This window comes from Archocentrus centrarchus, chromosome 24 (genome assembly GCF_007364275.1).
Source record: "Archocentrus centrarchus isolate MPI-CPG fArcCen1 chromosome 24, fArcCen1, whole genome shotgun sequence".
Classification (NCBI taxonomy): domain Eukaryota; kingdom Metazoa; phylum Chordata; class Actinopteri; order Cichliformes; family Cichlidae; genus Archocentrus; species Archocentrus centrarchus.
In genome coordinates, this window is record NC_044369.1 from 2,951,490 (window position 1) to 2,976,863 (window position 25,374).

General features: G+C 43.4%; 1 protein-coding gene across 1 annotated transcript in view; it reads left to right on the top strand.

Annotated features, from left to right (window-relative positions):
* Positions 1-11,060: 11,060 nt before the first annotated feature.
* aig1 (androgen-induced 1 (H. sapiens)) overlaps positions 11,061-25,374 on the top strand; it is a 33,619-nt gene continuing 19,305 nt past the window's right edge. The window contains exons 1-2 of the mRNA XM_030721474.1: positions 11,061-11,201; positions 17,096-17,251. Coding sequence (XP_030577334.1) covers positions 11,061-11,201; positions 17,096-17,251 — 297 coding nt within the window. The remainder of the gene's footprint in view (positions 11,202-17,095; positions 17,252-25,374) is intronic.

Below are 25,374 nucleotides of genomic sequence, written 5' to 3' on the forward strand. Positions count from 1 at the left end.
GTAGAGCGGGTCATCGCCTAATTGGATGGTCAGTGGTTTGATTCCTGACTGCTCCAGTCTGCAAGCCAAAGCATCCTTGAGCAAGATACTGAACCCCACAAGTTATTCTCCAATGTGTGAATGTTAGATAGAAAGCACTTAGATGTAGGATAAGATGCTGGTGTGAATGAGGCATGTTGTATTGAGTTCTCAAGTAGGAAAGAGCTGTATAAGAACCAGTCACAGCAGCCTGTCACAGAAACACATTTGCTCCCATTTCTTTAGTAGTTAGTTAAACACCAACGATAACACAGTTTGTGAATCTGTGATACACGGTGGAGGCTCTGTAGTGGTCTGGGGCTGCCTTTCAGCCAGTGGGGTTGGAGATCTTGCCAAAATTGATGAAATTATGAACACAGAAATGTACCATCAGAGTTTGATCCACCATCTGGAAACCATCTGATCGGCAATGATCCCAAACACACTGCCAGTGCGGTAAAAGCATACCTGGATAGAAAAACACAGAGTGATGGATCGGCCTCCCCAGAGCCCGGACCTCAACGTTAATGAAGCAGTGTGGGATCATCCTGACATAGATGACATCCAAAGAAGAGCTTTGAACGTCCTTCAACAAGCCTGGAGAACCTTTACTGAAGAAATTACAATAAAGCTGCCTCAGAGAGTTCAGACTGTGGTGAAGATAAAGGTGGTCATATAAAATGTTCACTTTCAACTGTACAGACTCTGTTATTGCCTTACATACTATATTTCCATGCATGTTTGCACATGTTCTAATAAAATGGCTGCACCCATTTTCCTTGCAAAAATCTAAAGAAATGAGGGTTCGTTAAAGACGTTTGCACAGTGCTGTAAGTCGGATAAATATTGATTTCCAGTGGCAGTTTCAATGACCGAGCATTGAACTCTCAAGGGGGGATTTGGCAGATGGACTGAGAGACGTATGTTCATATACCAGCTTTGTTCTCTCTTTGCTAACAATTGTAAACAGAGTGGCTAGATGTTAGTGTGTCTGATTTAACAACTAGCCAGCATTTGGCTGAACATGCTGTACCAGGTAATAATAGCTGGCAGGCCTTGCTCTCCGTGTTGGCATTCCTATAACGATGTGACATCGCAGGAAAACCACAAATTGTTTACTGCCACACACACACACACACACACACACACACACACACACACACACACACACACACACACACACACACACACACACACACACTTCTATCTATGGACACATTTCTCTCTTGGTCCATATAAGTGCTTATTCTTGCTGTGTGTATTTGTGTGTGCCTGTGCTGGCTACAGATAAGTGGATTAACGTCTGCCATCTCCCATAAGAGGCTCATCGAGATGTGACCTCATCACCACTGACCCCGGAGTCCCCATGGCGACACCGTGGTAACTCAGCACCATGGCGACAGGGAGCTGCAGCAGCTTCTGATGTGGCAATTTACATCTGCTTTTCATACGAGGCCCAGCGGGAAGGTGCATGCAGACCTGAGGACCATACAGTGTTTTTCAGTGTGTACTGTACAGATACTGTATAAGTACAGAACTGTAGGGTTTCAGGCCACAGTACTGCACCAAGAAACACTTACTAGTTGACCTCTAACAGATGCCTTTGTATGACTCACAGCTTTAAAAATCTGTATTTCTTTCAAGCTCCCGAGCCTCAGTGAGGAGACTTTCCACATCCTACTGAATAAACTGATACACAGCAAAGAAGTGCAACATGCAGAGAAATGTCTGTAGTGTACTGTAGATGCTACTTTCCAGCATGAAAATCTTTTTTTTTTTTTTTTTATCAAAGAGCTAAATTTATGCTCAAGAAATCTTTCTGTTGACATTTCACAGCGAGCTGAAGGTTTGTAGTTTTGTTATGAAATTCTGAAGTTGAAGTTTTGTTTTAGCTTTGTTTTGGTTTCCATCATTTATGGAGAAAACAAATATCATGCTTTTATCCCACCAGATTTATGCCTGTTTTGCATTAGGGTGCATATAGAGTGCAAGCTCTGTTTCAGAATCACAACAACGACTGCCCTCACAGATTTGGGGAGAGCAAACAGAGCTGCAGCACATTCATCAGACAGAACTTTTGGTGATCTCGGTGGCTAAATGAGTTTGGGGATTCAAGACTTTCAGAACAGCTGTACGACCTTTTAAACGACCTTCTGGGTGTAAAAATAATTACAGGTTAATTTTATTTTTGAGACCATTTAGTACTGAGTGTAACGTCAGTTCAGGCAGGCCACAAAGTCAAGTTCAGCCCACAGTCACTGCTTCCTCTCCAAGCCACTTTGCAACCCAACCCAATTCCAGCTCCTCCTTTCGATGCCATGTCTGACTTATTCTACGTCATATCTGTTGTCACTGATCTCTAAGAAGTATAAGCAGAGAAGCCCAGACCTCCTCCAGCTCATCCAGGGGACACCAAGTTGTCCTCAAACTAAGATATATAATCTCTCCAGCGTCTGTCTGCTACAGCGTCTCATTCCCGTATGACCTGCCTGAAACACCTCACCTAGGAGGCATCCAGGGTGCATTGTGGTTAGAAGCCCAAACCACCTCGCCTGGTTCCTATCAGTGTGGAGGAGTAGCAGCGCTACTTCCAGTCCCTCCTGAATAACTGAGCTCTGTCTCTAAGCAAGAGACCAGCCACCCTTCAGAGGATGATCATTTCTGACACTTCAGGATCTTTTGGTCACTACCCAAGAAATCATGCTGCACAATCTCCTGCTCCACTCTCTCCTCACTCAAGAACAAAAATCCAAGATCCTTAAACTCCTCCACTTGGGGCAGCAAGTGGTCCCAGGCATTCCCCCCTTTTCCGGCTGAGAACCATGGCCTCAGACTCATCCCTGTTGCTTTGCACTCTGCTTCAAACCACCCCAGTGTGAGCGCCACATGATGAAGCCAAAGGAACCAGATAATCTGCAAAAAGCAAAGTAACTCAACAAAACCTATGCACACACTTCTTGACAGCCTGTACCTCACAGCAGTCTGTATTATTTGTAAGATAATTCCATTAATATGCTCCAAAATGCACCAAAAGTCCGAACCGGTGTTGGCACTCACACACTGACTTTTTTTTTCAGATCCTGGGGTAGCAGCTTGGTCATAATTCTCTGTGGATACACACAGGTTACTTTTGATTAAAGTTGATATAAGAATTCCTGAGTGGAGCTTCATGAAAAATGAGATCACTGCACACAACTCAGATGAAATCAGCCGTTTACAACTACTTAGCATTAGTGCCCACAGCGCCTTCTATGACACAGAGATTGATTTGGTGCCAATCCTCTCATCACACCGAGTATCAGGTAAAATAGCAAACATGGCTACAATCCCATCAGGTGAGTCATTTATCAAGCTTTAATGTACTGGTCCTAGTCCCAGACTGGAACTCTTAATCCTCTCTATTCACGGTCTGTATGTTCTGCACAGTGTAAAGAAAAACAACCGTGAACAGGGAACCTGCTGACTGGTTATGGGAAGTTGTGAATAATCCATTACATAAGTGAATACACACACACACACACACACACACACACACACACACACACACACACACACACACACACACACACACACACACATATGTAGACAGTCGGGTTGTTGCCTCCAGCTTTGTGCTTGACTTGAACTGTAACACTTTGCAAGACAAAGCACTTCTGTGACAGCTGAATGATTACTAATGCTTACTCATACAAGCATACGCACATTCACACACACACACACACAGCAGGGCCGCTCCCCTCACTACCACACCTAGTTTCTCACAGAATGACAGTGAACATTTGCCTAGCACACACACACACACACACACACACACACACACACACACACACACACACACACACACACTGGACTGTGTATCTTGCTGTCTTCTAGTCACATGCAGGCACTTGGGCACACTTACATTATATTAAGGCGTGGCCTAAGTGTTACCTGAAAGCTTGGGAGGGCAAAAGTCAAACCACCTGGGCCATATCGGTTTCAAAGGGGCATCTCAGCGGCAGTGTGATAGAGGCCACCTTACTGGAGATTGAAGGGTTAAACAGCGCCCCTTGCTGGTCAGCATTATATTGGCACACTCAACCAGTGTCTTCGTTATGAACTTGTAAAAAGGGATTAAAAATCAATGTGATTATTATTAATAATGCTTAAGATGTGAATAACGTTCTCAGCTAATATTCTATTGGCAATTATTTATTTTTCCTGATGCTTCAGTATTCATTTTATTATAATATTTTACAGTAATATAAGCATTGTAGCAATTGTTCATATTTCTTCATGTCTCACTTTCCCTTTTTTAAGCTAACCTGAAGATTTCTGATTCTTTCCCACTTTATTTTATTTTATTATGCTCTACAGCAGAATTTTGTTTTTATTTACTTTCTTGTGGTGAGCGATAGCTGGTATTTCAAAATAAAAGCCTGGAAGACTGAAGGTCTCTGCAGAATCATGCACACTGTTTGGTTATAAAAAAATCATTTTATGCCCTCAAACTTATCATACCTGCTGGCATCAAGAAACTTCAAAAATACCAGCAATATTTTTCCCCCTTTTTTTTTAATCCCCTGCTATATGTGATTACTGTACCTTCATAAAATTAATGATTTTTGGAAATGGTCCTTTAACTACAGAGGCCACTGAGGGGATGCTATTATTATCATTATACTATATGCATTCAGCTGTGAAAAACTAAGTACCCTCTTACTGCTTCCATAGGAAATAAGAGGGTAGAAGCCAGGTGCTGCTAATCAAACTCACTCGATTAACTGAATGTCAGCAAGTGTGAGCACCTCCGTAAAAGCAGACGTTTTGGAAGCTTGCTGGTCTGGAGCATTCATGTGTGTAGGAAAGACATCAACAGTGATCTTAGGGAAGTAACTGCTGCTGCCCGTCAGTCTGGGAAGGGTTATAGGCCATTTCCAAACAATTCAAAGTCCATCATTCTACAGTGAGAAAGATTAGTCACAAGTGGAAAACATTCAAGACAACTGCCAATCTTCCCGGGAGTGGATGCCCCAGAAAATTCACCCCAAGCTCAGACTGTGCAATGCTCAGAATAACTGCAGAAAAACAAACGAGCTGCATCTCAGACTCTACAGGCCTCAGTTAGCATGTTAAAAGTTAAAGTTCATGGCATTTCAATTATAATAAAGACTGAACAAGTATGGCTTATTTGGAAGGGTTGCCTTCTCTCTAAAGAGAACGTGGCAGCGTGACTTAAGTTGCATCTGAACAAACCAACAAAACTTCTGGTACAAATTTCTTTGGACAGATGAGACCAAAGTGGAGATGTTCTGCTGTAAAGCACAGCACAAGCACCATGTCTGGTGAAAACCAAACACCTTATACCAGCTGTCAGGCAGGGTGGTGCAGGGCTAATGATTTGGGTCTGGTTTGCAGCCACAGGACCTGGGCTCCTTGCAGTCATTGAGTCAACCACAAACTTCTCTGCATACCAAAGTATTCTGGAGTAAAATGTCTGACAGCTAAAGCCTGGCTTGAATGAGGTCATTTAACAGGACAATAATCCCTAGCACACCAGAAAATGGGGAAAAAAAGACAAGAATCAAAGTGTTGCAATGATCCAGTCAAAATCCAGACCTGAACCTGACTGAAATGCTGTGGCAGGAGCTTAAAAGAGCTGTGCATAAATGAATGACTGCAAACCTCAATGAACTGAAGCAAGAAGAGCGGGCCAAAATTCCTCTACAATGATGTGAGAGACTGATAAAGTCATGCAGAACTTGGTGCGGCTAGTTCTTTTTCATGGAGTGTACTTAGTTTTTTCTCATGATTGTAACCACTGCAATATGTTGACTTGCTCTTACTTTCTCCCTCTTATTCTTCAGCAGTCGGATGAATTTCCACACTGGAATATTTTGGAGAAAGAGGAAGAAAAGAAGAAGGAAAAAAAGGGAAAGAGGAAGCAAAGTAAGCAGCTAGCTCTATGGAGACCGTGCATAGCTTATAAAGTGTGTCTCCACAAGGCTGGAAACTGACATCCTGGTACAACTGACTTATTTCCACAATGGGAAACTCACATGCCCCAAACATGCTGACAGAAACAGGGCTGTCTTTGTGAGGACATGTACTGACATAGTTTCCTAGCCCCTTACTCTAAATTAAGCAGTTCACCTAAATGCCACAGCCTACCCGAGCAACCCTCCTGTAAGCCTAACCTAAATTCAAACATGAACCCTTCAGCGGGAGCTTCCTATTATTCCTCTTTAACTGGGCACCTCTGCAGCCCATCAGTTCATTCACAAGCCTTAAATGCACACACACACACACACATACACACACCAGCTTTTTCCAGGATTCTCAGGGATCTACGAGGGTCAAAGTATTCCATCCAATCATTCCGGCATTTTCCACAAAACTCTTCCAAAACCCAAAACAAGCTGTATTAAGATCTTTCTCCCACGGCAGCCATGGTTACCGGTTTGACTCGCCAGTCGGAATAAGACACTGTTTTCAGTCACTCAGCAACCGCGGCTGAGGTGCCCTTTAGCAAGACACTCTATCCTTAAACATCTCAAGTGGAGCTGTCTGGGAATCTTTTGTGTTTACAAAATGAAAAAGTTTTGAAAATTTACACCAAAACCATAAAAGCAAACGTGGAACTGTGGACAGATTTTTACCCATTCACACCTTGTTATTGCGTCCAAAGTAATCATATATGTTACATTTTAAGTGGAACTGATTATCTGGATTTGGAAGTGTCTGTCTTCATGTTATGGTCATCTAGCAATAGAAATCCCAAATCTTTCCAAATCTGGATCATCACCAAAACATTGCCTTGTTCCAAACTCTGCAGGCAGACAGCTGGATGAAATCATAATTACTCTGGCAGGACTAAATAAATGACTCGGTAGGATTCAGTAGAGGGGGGACTAGTTAGTTTGAGCTTGACCTACATTAGGGAGTAGGGATGTATTGATTCTGGCCTGTCTCTTATGAGTTCCCCAACTTAATGGAAGCACAAAATTAAATTACTGCTCTTAGAAATGTCACAAACTGAGTCTCCTCCTGCTGGGTCAGCTCAGACATCAGTCAGTCAGTTAAAGCCAGAGACGGAGTCCAAACAAGGCAGGGAATGAAAGGAACAGAAACGGCAGGTTTGATTTCCATGAGCAACCCTGTCCTAACCTTCTAGCCACAGTAGAAGGTCAGAACTCCTTCTTCTTGTGGGGTTTTATGTCTCTCTGATAAGTGGAAAATGTTTGGTGATAAAATGAAGTTTCAGCTGAAGTATTTTTATTGGGGTGGCCAGGCTCGGAGCAGGGCCCTGTACTCTTTGTCACTCAGTGTGATTGCCTCGTAGAAGTACACCACGAGGACTCCTATAAAATAACGTTTTACGTCTCCTGGAGTTTGTGCTTTTCTCACTTCTATTACTACTCAGCCCACAGCCAGTTATAGCAGATGGCTGTCTTTCCCTGATCCTGTTTCTTCCTCCCCACCATTACCAAGTGCTTGTATATAAAACTGAAGGGGGACTTTTTCACATAGGGCAAATTAGGGCTGGATCAGGTGACCCTGAACCGGCCCTTAGTTATGCTGGTATAGGCCTAGGCTGCTGGTGGGGTTCCCATAATGCAATGTTTCTTTTCATTGACCTCATTTACTCTGTTTATACTCCACTCTGTATTTAATGATTAATTATAATTAATCTCTCTCTCCCCCCTCAGCAGATGACCCCCCCCTCCCTGAGCCTGGTTCTGCTGGAGGTTTCTTCCTCTTAAAGGGAGTTTTTCCTTCCCACTGTCATCAAGTGCTGCTCATGGGGGGTCGTTTTGACCGTTGGGTTTTCTCTGTATTATTGTAGGGTCTTTACCCACAATACAAAGCGCCTTGAAGCAACTGTTTGTTGTGATTTGGTGCTATATGTCAACTGCACATCCAGCTGACAAATCTCTGTAGGTTCATTGCTGACATTGAGTTTGTCACATTGTTTTCATATTGATCCTCATCCAAAGCGTGCCTGTTTTACTCAAGGAGATACAAATTTTACAGACCCTTTGCAGATGCTCCACCAGTCCACTGAGCTCTTATTAAATTAAGTTTGGTACATTTTGTGTAGTCTTGCTGGCAGACAAACAAACAGATGGCTCTGAAAAGCAGAACTCTACCACAGCGTTTGCCCTTTGCAGAGGAAGCCAAAAAGGGAGATTTTTAGGCCTAGAAGTGTGTTCTCGTTACTGCATTCACGCAGGAGGCTGCTCAGTCACAGGCTTGACTTACGTCGCACTAAACACGCTGAAACGCATTACATGACAGTCACAAGAGACTTGTGTAAGCTCTATCTGTTCGTGTGCCCATCCATCCGTAAAACTGTAAGTGCAGAGACGGCGCAACACTTCTGCCTGAGTAGCTGTTCAGCGTCACCATGGCAACAACATCACCTCGCCGCTCGCCTGCAGAGCCTCCTCAGATACTGTACATAGTTTAAATCGGATGATTCTTATTTCAGCGATCGCTTTATTGAAAATATGCACGTTTCCCCTCCATCATCAAAACACGTTTAGATGACACACATTTAGATTTATTCTCTTTATTAAACCTTTCACGCTCTCACACTCGATATCGCAAGTGCACGACAAACATTTGAATCCAGGCCACCATCAATCTGGCAAATGGTCGGGAATACTGAAAGAACAAATTATATAATACCAGAAAATACCCTTTACTGTGTAACCACAGTTAACAAATTCATATAAATTACACTCAGTTCTGCCTACAGGTAAATGTACCTGTGGAGTTTTCTAGTGTTTATATTTATTGTAGATTAGCAAAATTAAATTTAGAGTATTTGCCAAAGAAATCTGTTGAATGTATTTTCCATGTTTAAAATATCCCACATCAGGTACATTGCTACAGTGCTCTGCATGCTGTTACTGTCAGTTGTGCTTGTGAGGAAGATGTGAAAGCATCCAAGTATGTGTCCATCAGCTGCATATTATAGATGAATTTGGGGAACAAAAACTCCACTGAGTGGCATTAATACACCGCTGCAGGAAGCTGTTTACCACTCCCTCTCCCATTGAGTCAACGAGCCCAACAATGAGAGCAGGTGATGTTAGTAAGGTACAGCTTAACAACTTGCACATATAAAACATATTCCAGCAACAGAGAATCTATATTGCACTTAAAATATGCTGTAAATAAATGAATTGTGGTGCTTCCAGCTGATTGTAAACCAAAACTCAGAACATATCAGCATAATTCAACATAATTTAACCAGGTAAAAAGAGAGCCACTTTCATGACCCTGAAATCACTGACTTTAAGCTGGATGCAGCTCACTAACCCAATCATGGTTAATCCTGTTTCTCCCACATCCATATTCTCCAACATCTTTGGAATACTGCCAAGAAATTAGACTGCAAGTGATCCCATCCAACAATTAGAGAAGTAAATTTAATGTGATGCTGGTGATTTTAAACCAATATGGACCAAAATCCCAGAGGAATGTTTCCAGCACTTTGTTCAATGTGGTCCACGAAGACTTAAGGCAGTTCTGAAGGCAGACTGGGGTCCAACCTGGTATTAACAAGGTATACTTGGTTTAATGAAGTATCCCTTCCTGCAGAGACAGGCACCTGCAATCAGCATAACAGTAAAATTGCACAGGAGTGATCATATATGGTGCACATGAAGAACAGAGGTCACAGGGTGCCGTGACACGGGCACAAAATTGGGTGGCATGGTGGTGAAGTGGTTAGTACTGCTCTTAGAGGATGAAGATTCCTGGTTCGAATCCTGGCTGGAGCCTTTCTGTGTGGAGTTCGCATGTTTCCTCCCAAAGACATGCACTTTAGGTTAATGGGTTATTCTAAAGTCACCATGGATGTGAAGAAGATAAAGTGCTTTAAGTGTGTAGAATAAACTGCTGTATGAACGTAAAGTAAAAGTATGACTTGTTGAAAGAAAATAATCCAACAATAAACACATTAAAATCCATTTATTTGGATTGGGATTAAATTAACTGACATTAAAGCAGAGATCAGAAGAGGCGTTGTGGGGGTCATAAGATTATAATGGCAACATTTCAATGAGTGTGACAAACAGTACATATCCAATAAACTCAAGGTTTGCTACCTCTGCTTTGAATACACAGACTAACTGCAATAAGCATGTTTTGTGCTCTGTTAATTAAAATTGAATTTATCTTGATAATTAAAAATGGTGATGAAGATTTTTTTATGATGCAGCAATGAGGACTGTGCTTAATGGCTGTAATGGTTATACATGGTTATATAATAAATCCTGACAGTTACAGAATTTCATGTCGTTTTCACTTACAATAAAATATAATTAAATCATGTTTATGTTATGTTTCATGTCTTAGGTATAAAACAGGATATGATATTGTGTGATAGATTTTTGCTCTAAAAATGAGTGTCGTGAATCCTGAAAGAAAATATACTCAAATTAAATTAATCAGGGATCAGTCATTATTTATTAATGTCAGAAAGGCTGTTTATACATTTTAGATTGATATGTAATTTAAAATGTATTGTAGCCACACTATGAAGGAACTGTGTAAAGGTTATATATAAAATACACTATATATTTTTATTGTTTCATTATTTTGCTTACTTATTGGCTCCTTGTTGTCTCTAGGTCCAGATTATCTTAATTTTTAAAGTTATTTTACTTTGGCTTTTAAATCAGATTGAGCTCTGATATATATTGTGTTCATTTATTGTTTATTATATTTTTGCCCAAGTGTCCTTTATTAAAAATATTCTTCAGGCAATGAAAGAAAAATAAAATAATGTTTATATGTTCCTATTTGTCCTCTTTAAAAACTAATATACTGTAAATCCCGTTACAACTGCACCGGCGGAGCAGTTCACTCCCCTCCCCCTTGCATCGTCACCATAACACGGAAGCAGTACACAGACAGCAGGGGGGCAGGAAAAGCACGGACAGACCGGGAGGTTAAGTCAGGTAAAATAAGGGTAAACAGAGACATTAGTGAGGCGGGAAAAGGCGCAGGCAGGTAAAGCTAGACGGATAAACAGATCCAAAGCGAGCATCATGGCGCTGATCCCCTCGCAGGTTCTCCGGGTCGCCATCCTGCTGTCTTATTTCTCCATCCTCTGCCACTACAAAGCCTTAGACATGCCGGCACACCAGACCTACGGAGGCAGCTGGAAGTTTCTCACCTTCATCGACCTGGTGAGATTTCACGTTTAATCTTATCTCGACCCTAAACACCGGCAAAGTTAGCGCGCAGCTCGAGGCGACGCACGCGCCGCGGATTCAGTGCGCTCCGCGGTGTGATCGCATTTAAATTCCGCCTCCCTGCTCTCTTTGTTGGGCTCGGTGATTCGTCGGCAGCGGGAGAGGGAGTGGTAAGCTGCACCGAATTTCACCAAACCGCCTCTGCAGTCTGGTTTGAAGCGTGGCTCGGTGAAGAGGTGAACCGGAACAGGTGTGTTGCGGGGCGGAAAGCTCTCCTGTGTTAAGGTTTCCCCTTTGCGGGAGCGCGCCGCGGGTGCACTGGACATTGCAAACAGCTTGCATTTGGGGGACTTTAAGAAAATGATCTGGAGGGAGAGGCTGAGAACTCATAGGGCTCCGTGTTTTAGTGTTCCACAGTGAAGCTGCTAATAATGTTTTTTAATTATCACTATAATAAACAGTCAACCCATTTCTCACTTATTGAAACAAGTTGCAGTCCAGAGCTTGGCTGTATTAAGAGAGGATACACTGAAGCCCTTTTCAGGCTGTAGACTGTATATATAAGATGGACACAGGCACCGTGATGTCACCCACTGAAGTTATCAATGAATGTGATGGATCCAGGACTTGCTTATGAGCCATTTCTGGATAATCCTCTTTTTTTGACTCATAGAATGACCATGTTTTTTAATAACAAAAAAGGATTAATGTTTCATTTAGTATGATTTGAAACTAGTGGCATTACAAAAGTGCTTACCGAGGTCACGGCGCAAGGGAGCAACTACAAGCGTCGACCCCTGGTGACCTTTAGAAACTGCTGGTTAATGCACTTTGTGTTGGTTTCACTTCTCAGATGTGGAAACTTAAATCATTATGAAAACCCACTATAGTACAGTACAAGAACAAAAATATGGAGCTGGAAATGAACATAATTCACCTGTAGGTCCAGCTTCTTTTCAAATCTTGCTAATTTAATTTATACATTTGTTCTCCACCTTATAGACTTTATATGGATGTAGCTTAGAGGAAGTGGCTTAAGCCTGCATTTTTTTTTAATGGCCAGCAGGGGGTGTCTGCTGTAGTAACACAAAGACCTCTAAATCGGCCCTCCCTCCATATTTTTGTAACTGCAGAAAACACTTTCCTGATGTGACCCATCAAAGCAAAACCCAAAGACTCACGTAGTGCCACTGCAAGGACAGTAGGGGTTCAGAAGGGCATAACATAATAAATACAACACAATGTTCATTTTCTAAATCATGGTCCCCGTTAGTGCCTGAAATAAGCATAAGTGTCTGCATCTGTGTGTTGACAATGCTCAAAGTCCTTGATGCAAAGATGGGCGCTTCCAGTGCAGAAGACACAAACATGAAAGCAGGGATTAGCAGAAGCTTGTGATTGACAGGTCATTAACCAATGAGAGTGCAGTGAGATCAGCCCACAGTCATGGCACCTGCTTTCAAAATGCTAAGATGGTGTTGGTGAAAATACGCAGCATGAGGTGGCACAGCGGGACTTGTCTAATCCGCAGTTGACATTCTGGAGGTTATTTCCATCTTTGATGTACAGTCTGTGTTTCAGACCTTTCTGTTAACATGAAAACATCGTAACATGTTGGCTGCGTGTCGGAGTGAGATCACTGCTCACTTTTCTTTCAAAATCACAGCTGTGCATCGTGAGTACGGATGTTTGTTCTTTTTGCATGCTTTTGTGCAGCTGTTGCGTCACAAGGCCAAACATTTTTTTAATTTCATTCACCAGAGACGCACAAAACACACATTAAACAGAAGATAACACAAGTACAATAAAATAAAGATGAATCTGACATTTTAAACAATTCTTTATGCTGTTGTTGTTGTTGTCTAATGTCCTAGTTTATAGATTTTTGGCATTAAAATCATTTTTTTGACACAAAAACATAGAAACTAAGGGTAGTCTCTGTTTTTGTGATTCACCAACAAGGAAGCGCTCATGTTCCTTTGTATTATCTTTAAGCTTTCTCTGCGTACCATGACCTGGGGTGTATTGTGTTGTGTAGATTGATAATATAAAGCACAGTATTGCATTGGTAGCGAGACGTCAGAAGGGCTGCCAGAGGTTAATCATCAGCCACTATTTACTGACTGTAGCGGCTCTAATAAAATCAGTTCTCCCACTGAGATCAGCTAACCGTGTCAGCTGAGTTTGATTTTCTGTGGTCACCGGTCACAGTGTGCTGGTGTTTGTTTTACTATTAAATGTAATATTTTAGTGCGCAGTGTAGTCTTTTTTTTTATTAGATATGCTTGTTGTTTTCAGACTTATTCACAATATATTATTAATTATGCATAATGTACTTCATACCATTGTTGCCTGACCAACAAAGCAATTCTTGGCTGCAACTTAAAACTGCAATAAATGAACTTGAGCTGCAGCTCACAGTGAGCTGCTTGAGCTATAGTAGCGCGTAGCTCATATTAGACGTGTTGCTGTGAGGCCAAATACAACAAGCGTTTTGTCTCAGCGCTCTTTACTGCACTTGTAAAAGCTGCTTAACGTATCAGTTGAGAAGCAGCAACAGGCCAAACATTAGTCCTCATAATCAATTTTCTTGATTCTCAAGTGCAATTAAATTAAGGAAATTATGCTGCAGTGACACACACACACACACACACACACACACACACACACACACACACACACACACACACACACACACACACACACACAGAGCTGCCATTCATCCCAAACAATGCACTCACACATGCACTCACAAAGAGGGACTTCTGTTAGGCAGTCACTGACAAACAGCAGTTGCTATAAAAAGCTAAAATATTTAGCCAGATGTTGCTTTCCTCCAGCAGTGTTTCTGTTTGAAGAGGAAGCTAGCTGACATTTCCTGTTCTGTGTGCGCTGTTTGAGTTGTTGCTGTTGTGAGGACGGGGTTTTGTGGCGGGGACGTCTCCTCCTCGTCTCTTTCTGTGACAGTGACTGAAGAACAGCTGTTTTCATCACTGTTAAACAAAATGATAGTGTTACTTTTTTTTAATAGCATTTAACTTCCAAAAATTAAAACAGCAACATTCTCAGCGAGTTCATTTAATATACTTACTCGCGTAAGTGACAGCGAGCGGTTGCTCCCAAAGCATCGTGCATCAGCAGGCAGGGTTCCTGTTGTTAGGGGATGTGTTTAGTTTCAAACCACGATCGTTTTCTAATCCTAACCAACTAATTTTTAACACCTAGACTCCAGATAAAAGTTGTTTGGAGTGCATTAACATGACCAGGTTGTTGTCTAACCAACAGGTGAAAGTGGAGGTAAAAAGTGAGGAGAAGACACAAAGTGAAAAACACAAAGGTGTGTCCTGGGTGATAACTCTGGAAATTTCATAATAGAACACTCCAGATTACTTTTCTGTAAATTAACTAGTAACCACAGCATATCCCGCTTTACCTGATGTGTCACATACCTGCATTGCTCTGCAATTTAACCTCTAAAACACTAGTTGGTGGTTTCTGTACTGTGTTGAGCGTCTTTGTGCCCTTCACACAGAGACGACTGAGCTGATCAGGGGTTGAAAAAAGCTGATCAATGTCACTTTAAATTGCTGCAACACAAAAAGAGAGAATTTGCCTGAACCGTCCGAGTCTACGTATGGATCAGCAGAGCTGAAGAAGAAGCCAGAGATAATCACACATATATCTTTGCACAGATCAGTGCGCCACGTTTCTGTAGGTGCATTTCTGGAGAGGTGCACATCAGGCAGCAGCACCGGCTCATTAAACTGGCTCAGAACTGATCACATCTGAACATATCTGAGACCGATCGGCCGTCACGTCACAGCCAATCAGCTGAACGGGTTTATTTGGCCAATCAGTAAGTGACAGCGAGTGGTTATTATTATTTGCTTATAATTAGAATAATAATAATAATCCTTAAGCTATTGTATATCTGATCAATTTATTAATTTGGCAGCCCAAAACTATAAACTTTCGGCCCTTTTAAAGGCAAAATAATCTTCTCTGAAGAGCATACCTATGTGTCTTTGTGAGCATGGGAAAGAGCTGTGTCATATTTTCCACATTAGACCTCTCCCCCCGGTTAACTGTACCACTGAAGAGCCATACACGCCAGCAGCCAGGAAACACACTATGCTGCGACATCTGGCTCTGGTGTTTGTGTGTGTGTGTGTGTGTGTGCGTGCATGCGTGCATGCATGCATGTGTGTGTGCTTTTGCTGCCACATTTCTAGCTGAGTTCTCATAGAAACCCATTATTTATGTAGCAGACAAGCTACTTTAGACATGGTAGCTGTTTTTGTATTTGCTGTCTGCACATATTTATTTAAGCTGCCCTCTGTAAGATGTCATTATTCAACAACAGAGTGATGTATATATCGAAGCACACATAACTCTGCTTTAAAGCTAAAATGCCTGTAATGATCAGCTGTCTGCACACCCACCGGGTGACACTTGATAGTCCCAGAGGGAGGTTTGAGGAGAGGAGGTGGGAGCAGATGAGGAGAAATGGTCTGTGCATCCTCTCCATCTTCCTCTGGAGAAGAAGGTCACATCCACGATTGTGAACATGTCGATGGAAGTGTTTCATTACGCAGAGACGGAGGGGAAAATATACAGAGTTGATTTTCTCTCTCACCGCAGTCCGCTTAATGCGGCTTCTTCTGACATCGAGCATTTGAAGTATGAAGTAATTTTGGATGTGGTTTTATTGAAATATTGTGCGTCTCATGGGGAATAGTTTTTGCACAGCGGCCTCAGTGTTTCCTGCTGTTGGGCGATTCTTTCATGTTGGACAGACGCTGCAGCAGGCAGTTCGAGAGCTGTTAAATTCATTTTTGCATATTAATGCAGCAATCTCCTGATAGACTGTTTTTCTAGATCAATACGTTTTAGATGAACAGCAGCAATAATAAGCAGATATAGTTGCTAGTTTCCCCACTGCACCTGATTTAAAGGGAGAGCTTTACAGGGTTTTCACATCTCATTATGACACAGACAATTCTCATATATATATATTTTATATGTTTTCTTTGCTTAATAAACTGCAGTATTTTAAATAAGGCTCTGTTTAACATGAGATCTCAAGTGCAGGATTTGTTCGGCATTTAAGTGGTTCAAGTTTGAGAACACTGTTGCTAAGTGACGGGCAATAAAATGGAAATATTCCCTTTTTGAAGGCAGCAAATGATTTTTATGTTCACTGGATCTCTGCATGAAGTTTAGAAAAAAGAGCAAACCACTAAAGTTGGAGGACGATGTGACCTCGGATGTTCAAATTCACATCTGCTAAAAATCTCTGAGGTGTTCGAATCTCGGTGACCTTGACCTCAAGCTACCCGAGGTACTTAAAAGTCGCCGATGCCCCACTGACGTAATATCTGCAGAGATCGAAACCTCCTCTGGCATTAACATCAGCATAAAAACTGTGCGCTGTGAGCTTCGTGTCGGGGTTCCTGTGGCCGAGCAGCTCCTGTAGGTGTAACGTGCAGGTGACCCGGTGTTGTTGCAAACATTTGACTCAGGTCATCTGAGTCAGACTCACTGACATGCTGGATTGGGCTCTAACTGAAGTCATAATGATGTGTAACTTGGTGCATGTGCAGTAAAAATATAACCTGTGAGGGAGAAAAGGTCGAGGCAGGTTTGAGTAAAAACCAGTATATTTTTTTGTTTTATCAGTTTTATCCGATGTTACTGGAAAAGTGAGAAAAGCAGGTTAAGGAAGAGGTAACGATTGCTTTGTCTGCAGTTCAGTCTGTCCTCTCTCGGCTCTGCCTGTAAAATCCACCGTCTAAGCGCTTTTTCTCCTCCTCTCTTCATCCCTTTGTCGTGAGAAAGTGTTTCTGCTGCTGAAGAGGTCACTGAACTCCCCCCGTTTCTCTCTGCAGGTGATCCAGGCAGTGTTTTTTGGATTGTGTGTCCTGATCGATGTGTCCAGCCTGCTGACTAAGGGAGGCGACAGCAGGGAGCAGGAGCGGCAGCTGAGAAAGCTGATTGGCCTGCGAGACTGGATGATGGCCGTCCTGGCCTTCCCTGTTGGAGCGGTGAGAGGATTAATGCATATAGTCGAGCGCGCACACAGGCAAACACACAATAGCCTGGGAAAGGATTGGCTTGCCTTGCAGGAACTGAAGGCCGGAGTAATCCATTTTCAGTACAATCAACTCTCTGTCACGCTCCCCTTTTCTTAACACCTCTCCTGCCCTTATTTTTTCCCATTCCTGAGGGTAGTGGCAGTATCCTACCAACCTGCAATTATGGAAATTGTTAGTGTCAGTGGCCTAAATATTGTCTGACATTTTCAAAATCACCTCATGTGGTGATTAATGTCAATGAGGCTTTAAACTGAGCTTTTTTTTTCTTATTTGGCCCGTGGTCGGGTTAGCCTGAGAGCCTTTAAGCTTGGTTTACTTATTATTTAAGAGCATCTGAGCTATAAAAACCCACTAATGTGTGTATCTGCAACAATGATACTGCAAAGAACAAAGGTCTACAGTACTCCTTAGAATTTAACATAAATAATTATTAATTAACTATGATTGAATATTAAATTATCCGGTATTGGGCGAGAGATTCACCAAAGGAAAAACGATAATTTTGCCTCGACCAAGCCGATACTGATCTGAGCTTCATCTTTCAGATTGATGACATGCTTAAAGCAGCAGCTGAAGAAAAGTAGTCATATTTTTGCAGTGACATTGAAATAGTTCTGCATAAAAGCCTCATCTGGACTAAAAATGATGGACAGTGCTGTGAAAAAGTATTTACCCCCTTCCTGATTTCTTAGGGTTTTTTTTCTTTTTTGCATATTTGTCACTCTTACATGTTTCAGATCATCAAACTATTTTTTAATAATAGACAGATAACCTGAGTAAACACTAACTACAATTTTTACCCTTCAGCCTAAAAAGGCTGATGCAGTATTGTTGTCATTGTACCGGGCGGTCGGGTAGTTTTCTGCTTTGTGAACATGATAACTCAAGAATCATGTGACCTAGGATGTTCAAATTCATACCATAGATGCATCTACGATGCCTCAGTCAAAGTTCATGATTCAACAATAAGACAGAAACTGGGCAAAAATGGTAACAATGGGAGAGCTCCAAGGAGAAAACCACTGCTGAGCAACAACAACACAAAGGCTCATCGCACATTTGCCAAAAACCTCTCGATGATCTCTGAGCAGTGTTAATTTCGTTGACGAAATATTTTCGTCATAATTTTTGTCGACCCTTTTTTTTTCATGATGATAACAAGACGATAACTAAATTAAAATTACCTCATAACGAAATTAATTTACACTTTCGTCATCGAATGAAAACGAGACGAAAATGCTTGGCGGGGACGAAATCCAATCAGAACTTATTTAATTTTGTGACAGGGCGGGACAAGTTAGGAAAACATCCAATCAAACGCACAGTTGCGCAAATTTGCTCTAAACCTGGGAAGACCAAACTAACCTGTGATTGGTCGTTACTTCCGATAGAACTAAGTGATGTAACCAATGTCAGCAGGGAGAAAGAGAGGAGCCGATGTATGGACACATTTGACCTTTGACGTTGTGACAAACAAAACGATGTGTAAACCATGTGGGGCGACTATCTCAGGTAAAAACACAACAAATCTTAAACGACATCTGCAACCCAGTCACCCAGATCTCCATGCAAAGGTCAGCATTTTAATGTCATGCAGGGTAAAGTGTTTTTCCCAGTTTGTATTTAGAGAAAATCTCCACACCGCGGTGGATTAGCCTTTATAATCTTAGTCCTGAACACTGCCCTGTACCTTTCAGAGCGTCCTGCTGTAAAACGCTCGGATTATCTCAGTAAGGTGGTGTTAATGATCAGGTGTGTGGGAAGCAGGTGAAACGCAAATGTTAATATTATTAATAATATTCCATAACTTTTAATAAATGTTTAATTTTGTGTAAGTGTGTATAATGACTAATTCAAGGGAACTGAAGAAAAAGCATTTACATTTTACACCCTTTACACTTTATAGTCGACTAAATCGACTGTAGATTTAGTCGACTATATTCTTACCATAATTCGTCGACTAAAACTAAAACTATTCAGATGACTAAATTATGACTAAAACTAAATCATAATTTGCTGTCAAAATTAACACTGTCCCCGAGACATCTGGAAAAATATTCTGTGGACTGACGAGACCAAAGCTGAACGTTTCGGAAGGTTTGAGTCCCGTTACGTCTAACACAGCATTTCATAAAAAGAACATCAGACCAACAGCCAAACTTGGTGGTGGTAGTGTGATGGTCTGGGGCTGCTTTGCTGTTTCAGGACAACGTGCTGTAATTGATTGAACCATGAATTCTGCTCTCTACCAGAAAATCCTGAACGAGGATGCTCGGCCATCAGTTCATTTAACGGGTTATGCAGCAGGACAATGATCCAATACACACCAGGAAGTCCATCTCTGAATGGCTTGGAAAAAAACCACCAAAGAAAATGTTTTATAAGAGTGGCTGAGTGAAAGTCCAGACTCAAATCTGTTTGACATCAAGGCCCCGTTTACACGATGCCGTTTCCACTGGAAACAGTGTCGTTTTGATGCGTATCAGCCTTTCGTTTACACGATAGCGTTTCAGAAACGATCTGCATTTACACGATTACACGTGAAACGATGAAAACGATGTAGTTCCCATGCCAGGCCACAAGTTGGCATTGGTTTTTTTCTTTGCAAAGCTTGTTTACGCAAGACGTGCATGCGTGGAGTGACACACTAGGAGGCGCGTCAAATTGTTCATTACTCACAAAACGGTAAAAACACAAGAAAAGCATAAGAAGCACTCGTGAATCCACGAGTACTCTCTATCAATTTGCGCATGTGCGGAAAACTGTGGCCATCGCAACCATAGTGCGCATGTGCGAGCCACCCGTTTTCAAATCACTCCGGTTTCAAGTGTTTACACGAGAACGCAAGCCGGTGCGTTTCTGAAACGCTCCACTCTGGACCCCGTTTCCGAAACACATCGTTTTCACTCCGTTGTCGTGTAAACGGAAGGGCGAAACGCATCAAAACGACGCCGTTTTCATTTTGAAACGGTGTCGTGTAAACGGGGCCCAAGACTCATCACCATCGGTGATCTTATTGGACTGCTACTCCTATGTTTTTTATATGACATATATGACGGTAACAGCATTGCTAGCGACACTTTACTTTTGTTGCAAATAAACTACAGCCCCTATAGTCATTATTTTTTAACCATATGAGCGTTTCTCACATACGCTCATGAACGTGTAGGTCGGTACACACAAGTATTTTGTGACAAATAAATAACTTGGCATTATAATCAGCTGCCTCTCCAGTGGACTTGAACTTCACTGGGCTTCACATGAACCAGTTCTCCATCTGCTGCACTTTCTGTTGGAGTGACTCTCAAGCTCACAGTAGATCTCCAGAGCAGGTCCAAGATAGTGGAGCTGGACTTCTTCCACCACAGGATCAGAGACTGCTAAATGATAGTTAGAAGCACCACGACAGCGGCTGGTCAGCCTGTCAGGAGGAAACACAAGATGGAAAGGGCCCTGGCTAGCTGGCTAGCAGCAACTAAACTTATATAATAAGAGTGAGAGGACTGCCAGCTGCAATTCTGTAGAGAGAAAGGACACAGATTAATTGATAGTCAGAAACTAGTGAGGTTCAAAAATGGGTGTCATTGTATGTGTGTGGACCTCCTGCAGCACATGTTCTTGAATCCCACTGTGAATAAACAGAACAGATGAGTCATTCAGAGGGACACACAGTGACCTCTCTGATCCTGTTCTTACAACTCTGGCAGACGTTTGTCTAACACGCACACTTTTATTCAAGATTTCACTTGGTAAGGTGCCCTGCAACTGCCACACGGGAAAATTTGTGTGGCTGCCTGACCATTACTGTGTCCCAGGGTTCGACACACGCACAAAATCATGAATATGCATGCTACAGACTACCAGACACTAGTCAAACACAGCTGATCTCTAACTGCCCCAAGCAACTCGAGTTCCAGTCAGGAGCAGGTTTTATCTCTCTGTCTGACACACACACACACACACACACACACACACACACACACACACACACACACACACACACACACACACACACACACACACACACACACACACACACCTGTAGAGGCTGTTAACTGGTGTGTTGCCATATATGTGAGTTGGCCTCACAGTTTAGGTTACACACATCACAATAGGTATGATTATCACAGCAGGTAATGTCTGAAACCTTGCCTGACTGGTATAGGAAGTGTGTGTGTGTGTGTGTGTGTGTGGGTGGGTGTACCTCCAGTTGTCTACCATATCCATACATGAGTATGGAGGTGCATATATTGCAGGCATCGCCTCACAGTATGATGTTGTGGAAAATTGTGGGTGTTGGTTGTTGGTGCCACACACGGGATAAAGTGCACGCATTGTTTCCCGCCATCACCGGCCCGCTGAAACAGAGATCATGGCGGTCATGGTATAAAAGGAGCTGGGGTTGGTTCAGGTGCCTTGAACTGGAACGCAGATTCATGTCAGGTAATTCCACCCTCGTCTTGCAGAACCTACTCTGGCCTTGAGCCAAACAGTGGAGGTACATTAGACTGAGAGTTGGTTAGCTTATGGTGCATTCAGGACAGCTGGGGCAGCTGATTGCTGTAACAGGATGTATCTTTGGGGAGTTTGAGGTCTACAGAAGACATGCAGAAGGTACAGCAGGTGACTCCCAGGTGTCTCCAGGAATATCTTCTTTATTCAGTGGATTATTGTGAGGATAGCGCATATGTACCTCTGGTAGGGCACAAAAAGTGAAGGCTTGCCTGATGGTGGTGCCAGAGGCCATCCTGTCACTAATACAAACCTTCAGTTCAATTGTAAGAATCATTAAAACTAAAAAATGTAAGCAGTCACATTTTAGTTTAGGCAGATTTAGGTTAAATATCAGATCAACAACATACATATTTTAAACGTACAACATTTAAATTGACTGTATATAAAAGATGGATGCAGCCACTGCGCCATCACCCATTGGTTACTAGACTCAGCATTTTGAAGCCTCAGCGTTAGCCTTTCTGGCTGCTGCCATGTTGGTTTTGTGGAGCCAGAAGACACCAAATCTGGTCGAGAGAAGCGGACTGCTAATTATCAGCTAAGGCTAGCAAGCTTGGTTAACAAGCTGAATCATAAAGATTAAGATTAAGATTAAGATAGTGTTTATTTGTCACATGCACAGTTATACACAGTACAATGCACAGTGAAATGTATTTTGTATCTGCAACCATATATACACACACATATAAATAAGAAGAATAAAAATAAAAAAAAGTAATTCACACTATACACTATACTCTATATACTATACACTATACACACTTTTATAAATTATAATATTTACATTGTGCAATAATGGTCCAGTTAGGGCTCAGAGTTGAGCAGACGGATGGCTTGTGGGTAAAAACTCTTCTTCAACCTTTCAGTCTTAGCCCTCAGGCAGCGGTAACGCCGGCCTGATGGGAGCAGGGAGAAGAGAGAGTGTCCGGGGTGGCTGGGCTGTTTTAGGATCTTCATGGCCCTCAGCCTGCACTGCTTGGTGTAAATGTCCTGCAGGTTGGGGAGGGTGGTTCTGATGGTCCGTTCAGCTGAACGAACCACCCTTTTTAGGGCCATGAAGTCCTGCTTGGTGCAGTTTCCCATCCAGGTGGTGATGCTCCCACGCATGATGCTCTCGATGGTGCAGGTGTAAAAGTTCCTGAGCACCTTGAGTGGGAGCTTGAAGTCTCTCAGCCGCCTGAGGAGGTAGAGACGCTGTCTGGCCTTCTTCACAGTGATGTTTATGTGATGAGTCCAGAACAGGTCCTGTGAGATGGTCACTCCCAGGTATTTGAAAGTGTCCACTCTTTCCACCTCAGCACCACTGATGACAAGTGGATGGTAGTCCCTCTGCTGCTTCCTGCTGAAGTCCACAATCAGTTCCTTCGTTTTGCTGACGTTGAGCAGGAGGTGGTTCTTCTGGCACCAGTTCTCCAGGCGGGAGACCTCTCTCCTGTAGGCTGTCTCCTCATTGTGGGAGATTAGTCCCACAACAGCAGTGTCGTCAGCAAACTTGATGATGACGTTGGACTCTGACGTGGCCTCGCAGTCATGGGTGTACAGTGAGTACAGCAGAGGGCTGAGCACACAGCCTTGGGGGGATCCAGTGTTGAGGGTGAGGGAGGATGAGGTGAGGTGACCCACTCGTACCACCTGTGGTCTGCTGGTCAGGAAGCTGTGAACCCACCTGCACAGGGATGGGCCCAGGCCCAGGTCCAGCAGCTTAGAGACCAGCCTGGAGGGAACTATGGTGTTGAATGCTGAGCTGTAATCTACAAACAGCACTCTCACATAGTTCCCCTTACCAGTGTCTATGTGTGAAAGGGTCTTGTGGAGAAGGAAGGATATGGCGTCATCTGTGGATCTGTCTGGCCGGTATGCAAACTGTAGTGGGTCGAGGGTGGTGGGCAGTGAGGAGGTGATGAATGTCTTGATGAGTCTCTCAAAACACTTCATCACCACAGAGGTGAGTGCTATGGGCCTGAAGTCATTGGGGCTGCTGGGGTGTGGTTTCTTTGGGACAGGGACTATGATGGACTTTTTAAAGCAGGTGGGAATCACACACAGTTTCAGTGAGAGGTTGAATATCAGTGTAAACACAGGTGCCAGCTGGTCAGCGCAGGTCTTAAGGACACGTCCACTAATACCGTCTGGTCCAGCCGCTTTCCTAGTGTTTACACGTCTAAACGCCCTCCTCACGTCGCGCTCCGTCACAGTGAGTGTCTCCGCCCCTCCGGCCGCGAGCGCAGCGGTCTGTCGGCTTCCCGACTCAAAGCGCGCAAAGAAGATGTTGAGTTCATCAGCCAGAGAAGCGTCGGCACTCACCGGGTGTGTGTGTGGTGCTTTGTAGTCCGTGATGGTGCGTAGTCCCTGCCACAGTCCCCTGGAGTCAGACTGTTGTAGTTGCTGTTCCAGTCTGCGGCCGTAGCGATGTTTTGCCTCTTTCACCGCTCTGCGGACGTTGTATGATGCAACCTTGTAGTCCTCCATGTTCCCAGAGGCGAGGCCGGAGTTGTAGGCAACGGTGCGGGACCTCAGGGCGTCGCGGACAGATTTATCCACCCACGGCTTCTGGTTGGGAAAAGTCCTGATGGTCCTCCTAAGTGAAGTGTCATCAACAACTTTCCCAATAAATCCCACAACAGTTTCCGTAAACTCCTCGATGTCTCCGCCCGCGCTGCTGCGAAACATGTCCCAGTCGGTTGAATCCAACGCACCCTGCAGAGCGGCCTCTGTTTGATCAGACCACCGTGTCACTTCTCTCACAGCAGGGGGTTCCTGCCTGAGCCGTTGTTTGTATTTCGGCATGAGAAGGACAGAGGTGTGGTCAGACTTCCCAAAAGGCGGAAGAGGCTTTGCTTTGTAGCCCTCTTTGAATGGAGAGTAGCAGTGGTCTAGGGTCCTCTCTCCTCTGGTGGGGCAGTCGATGTGTTGAATCAACTCCGGTATCAGCTTTTTCAAGTTTGCACTGTTAAAGTCCCCGGCTACGATGAGAGCTGCATCACGCTGGTTAGCCTGATAGGTGGAAATAGCCTCATGTAGCTCGGATAGTGCAGTGTTTGTGTCCGCCTGAGGTGGAATATAGACGGCGCTGAAGATGACCGAAGTGAACTCGCGGGGCAGGTAGTGGGGGCGGCATTTCAGGGTTAGGAGCTCCAGGTTAGGTGAGCATGATTGTTTCAGAGGGACAACATTCCTACTGTCACACCAGTTGTTATTAATCATTAGGCACACACCTCCTCCTCTTGATTTTCCAGACTCACTCGTTCTGTCCGTGCGATGAACACTGAAGAACTCCGACGGCTGTACGGCGTGGTCCGGTATGAGGGTGGTCAGCCATGTCTCCGTGAGACAGATGATGTTGCAGTCCCTTATGTCCCTCTGAAACTGTATCCTGGCCCTGAGTTCGTCCAGCTTGTTATCCAGTGACTGGACATTAGCCAACAGGATGCTCGGCAGTGGTGTTTGGTGCGCTCTGTGCCTCAGCCTCTCTCTTACGCCGGCTCTTTTCCCTCGGGGCCTTGTCCGTGACCTGGGTGCTCCGCGTCCTTTGTTTGAGCTGGCCCACTGGAAACGCA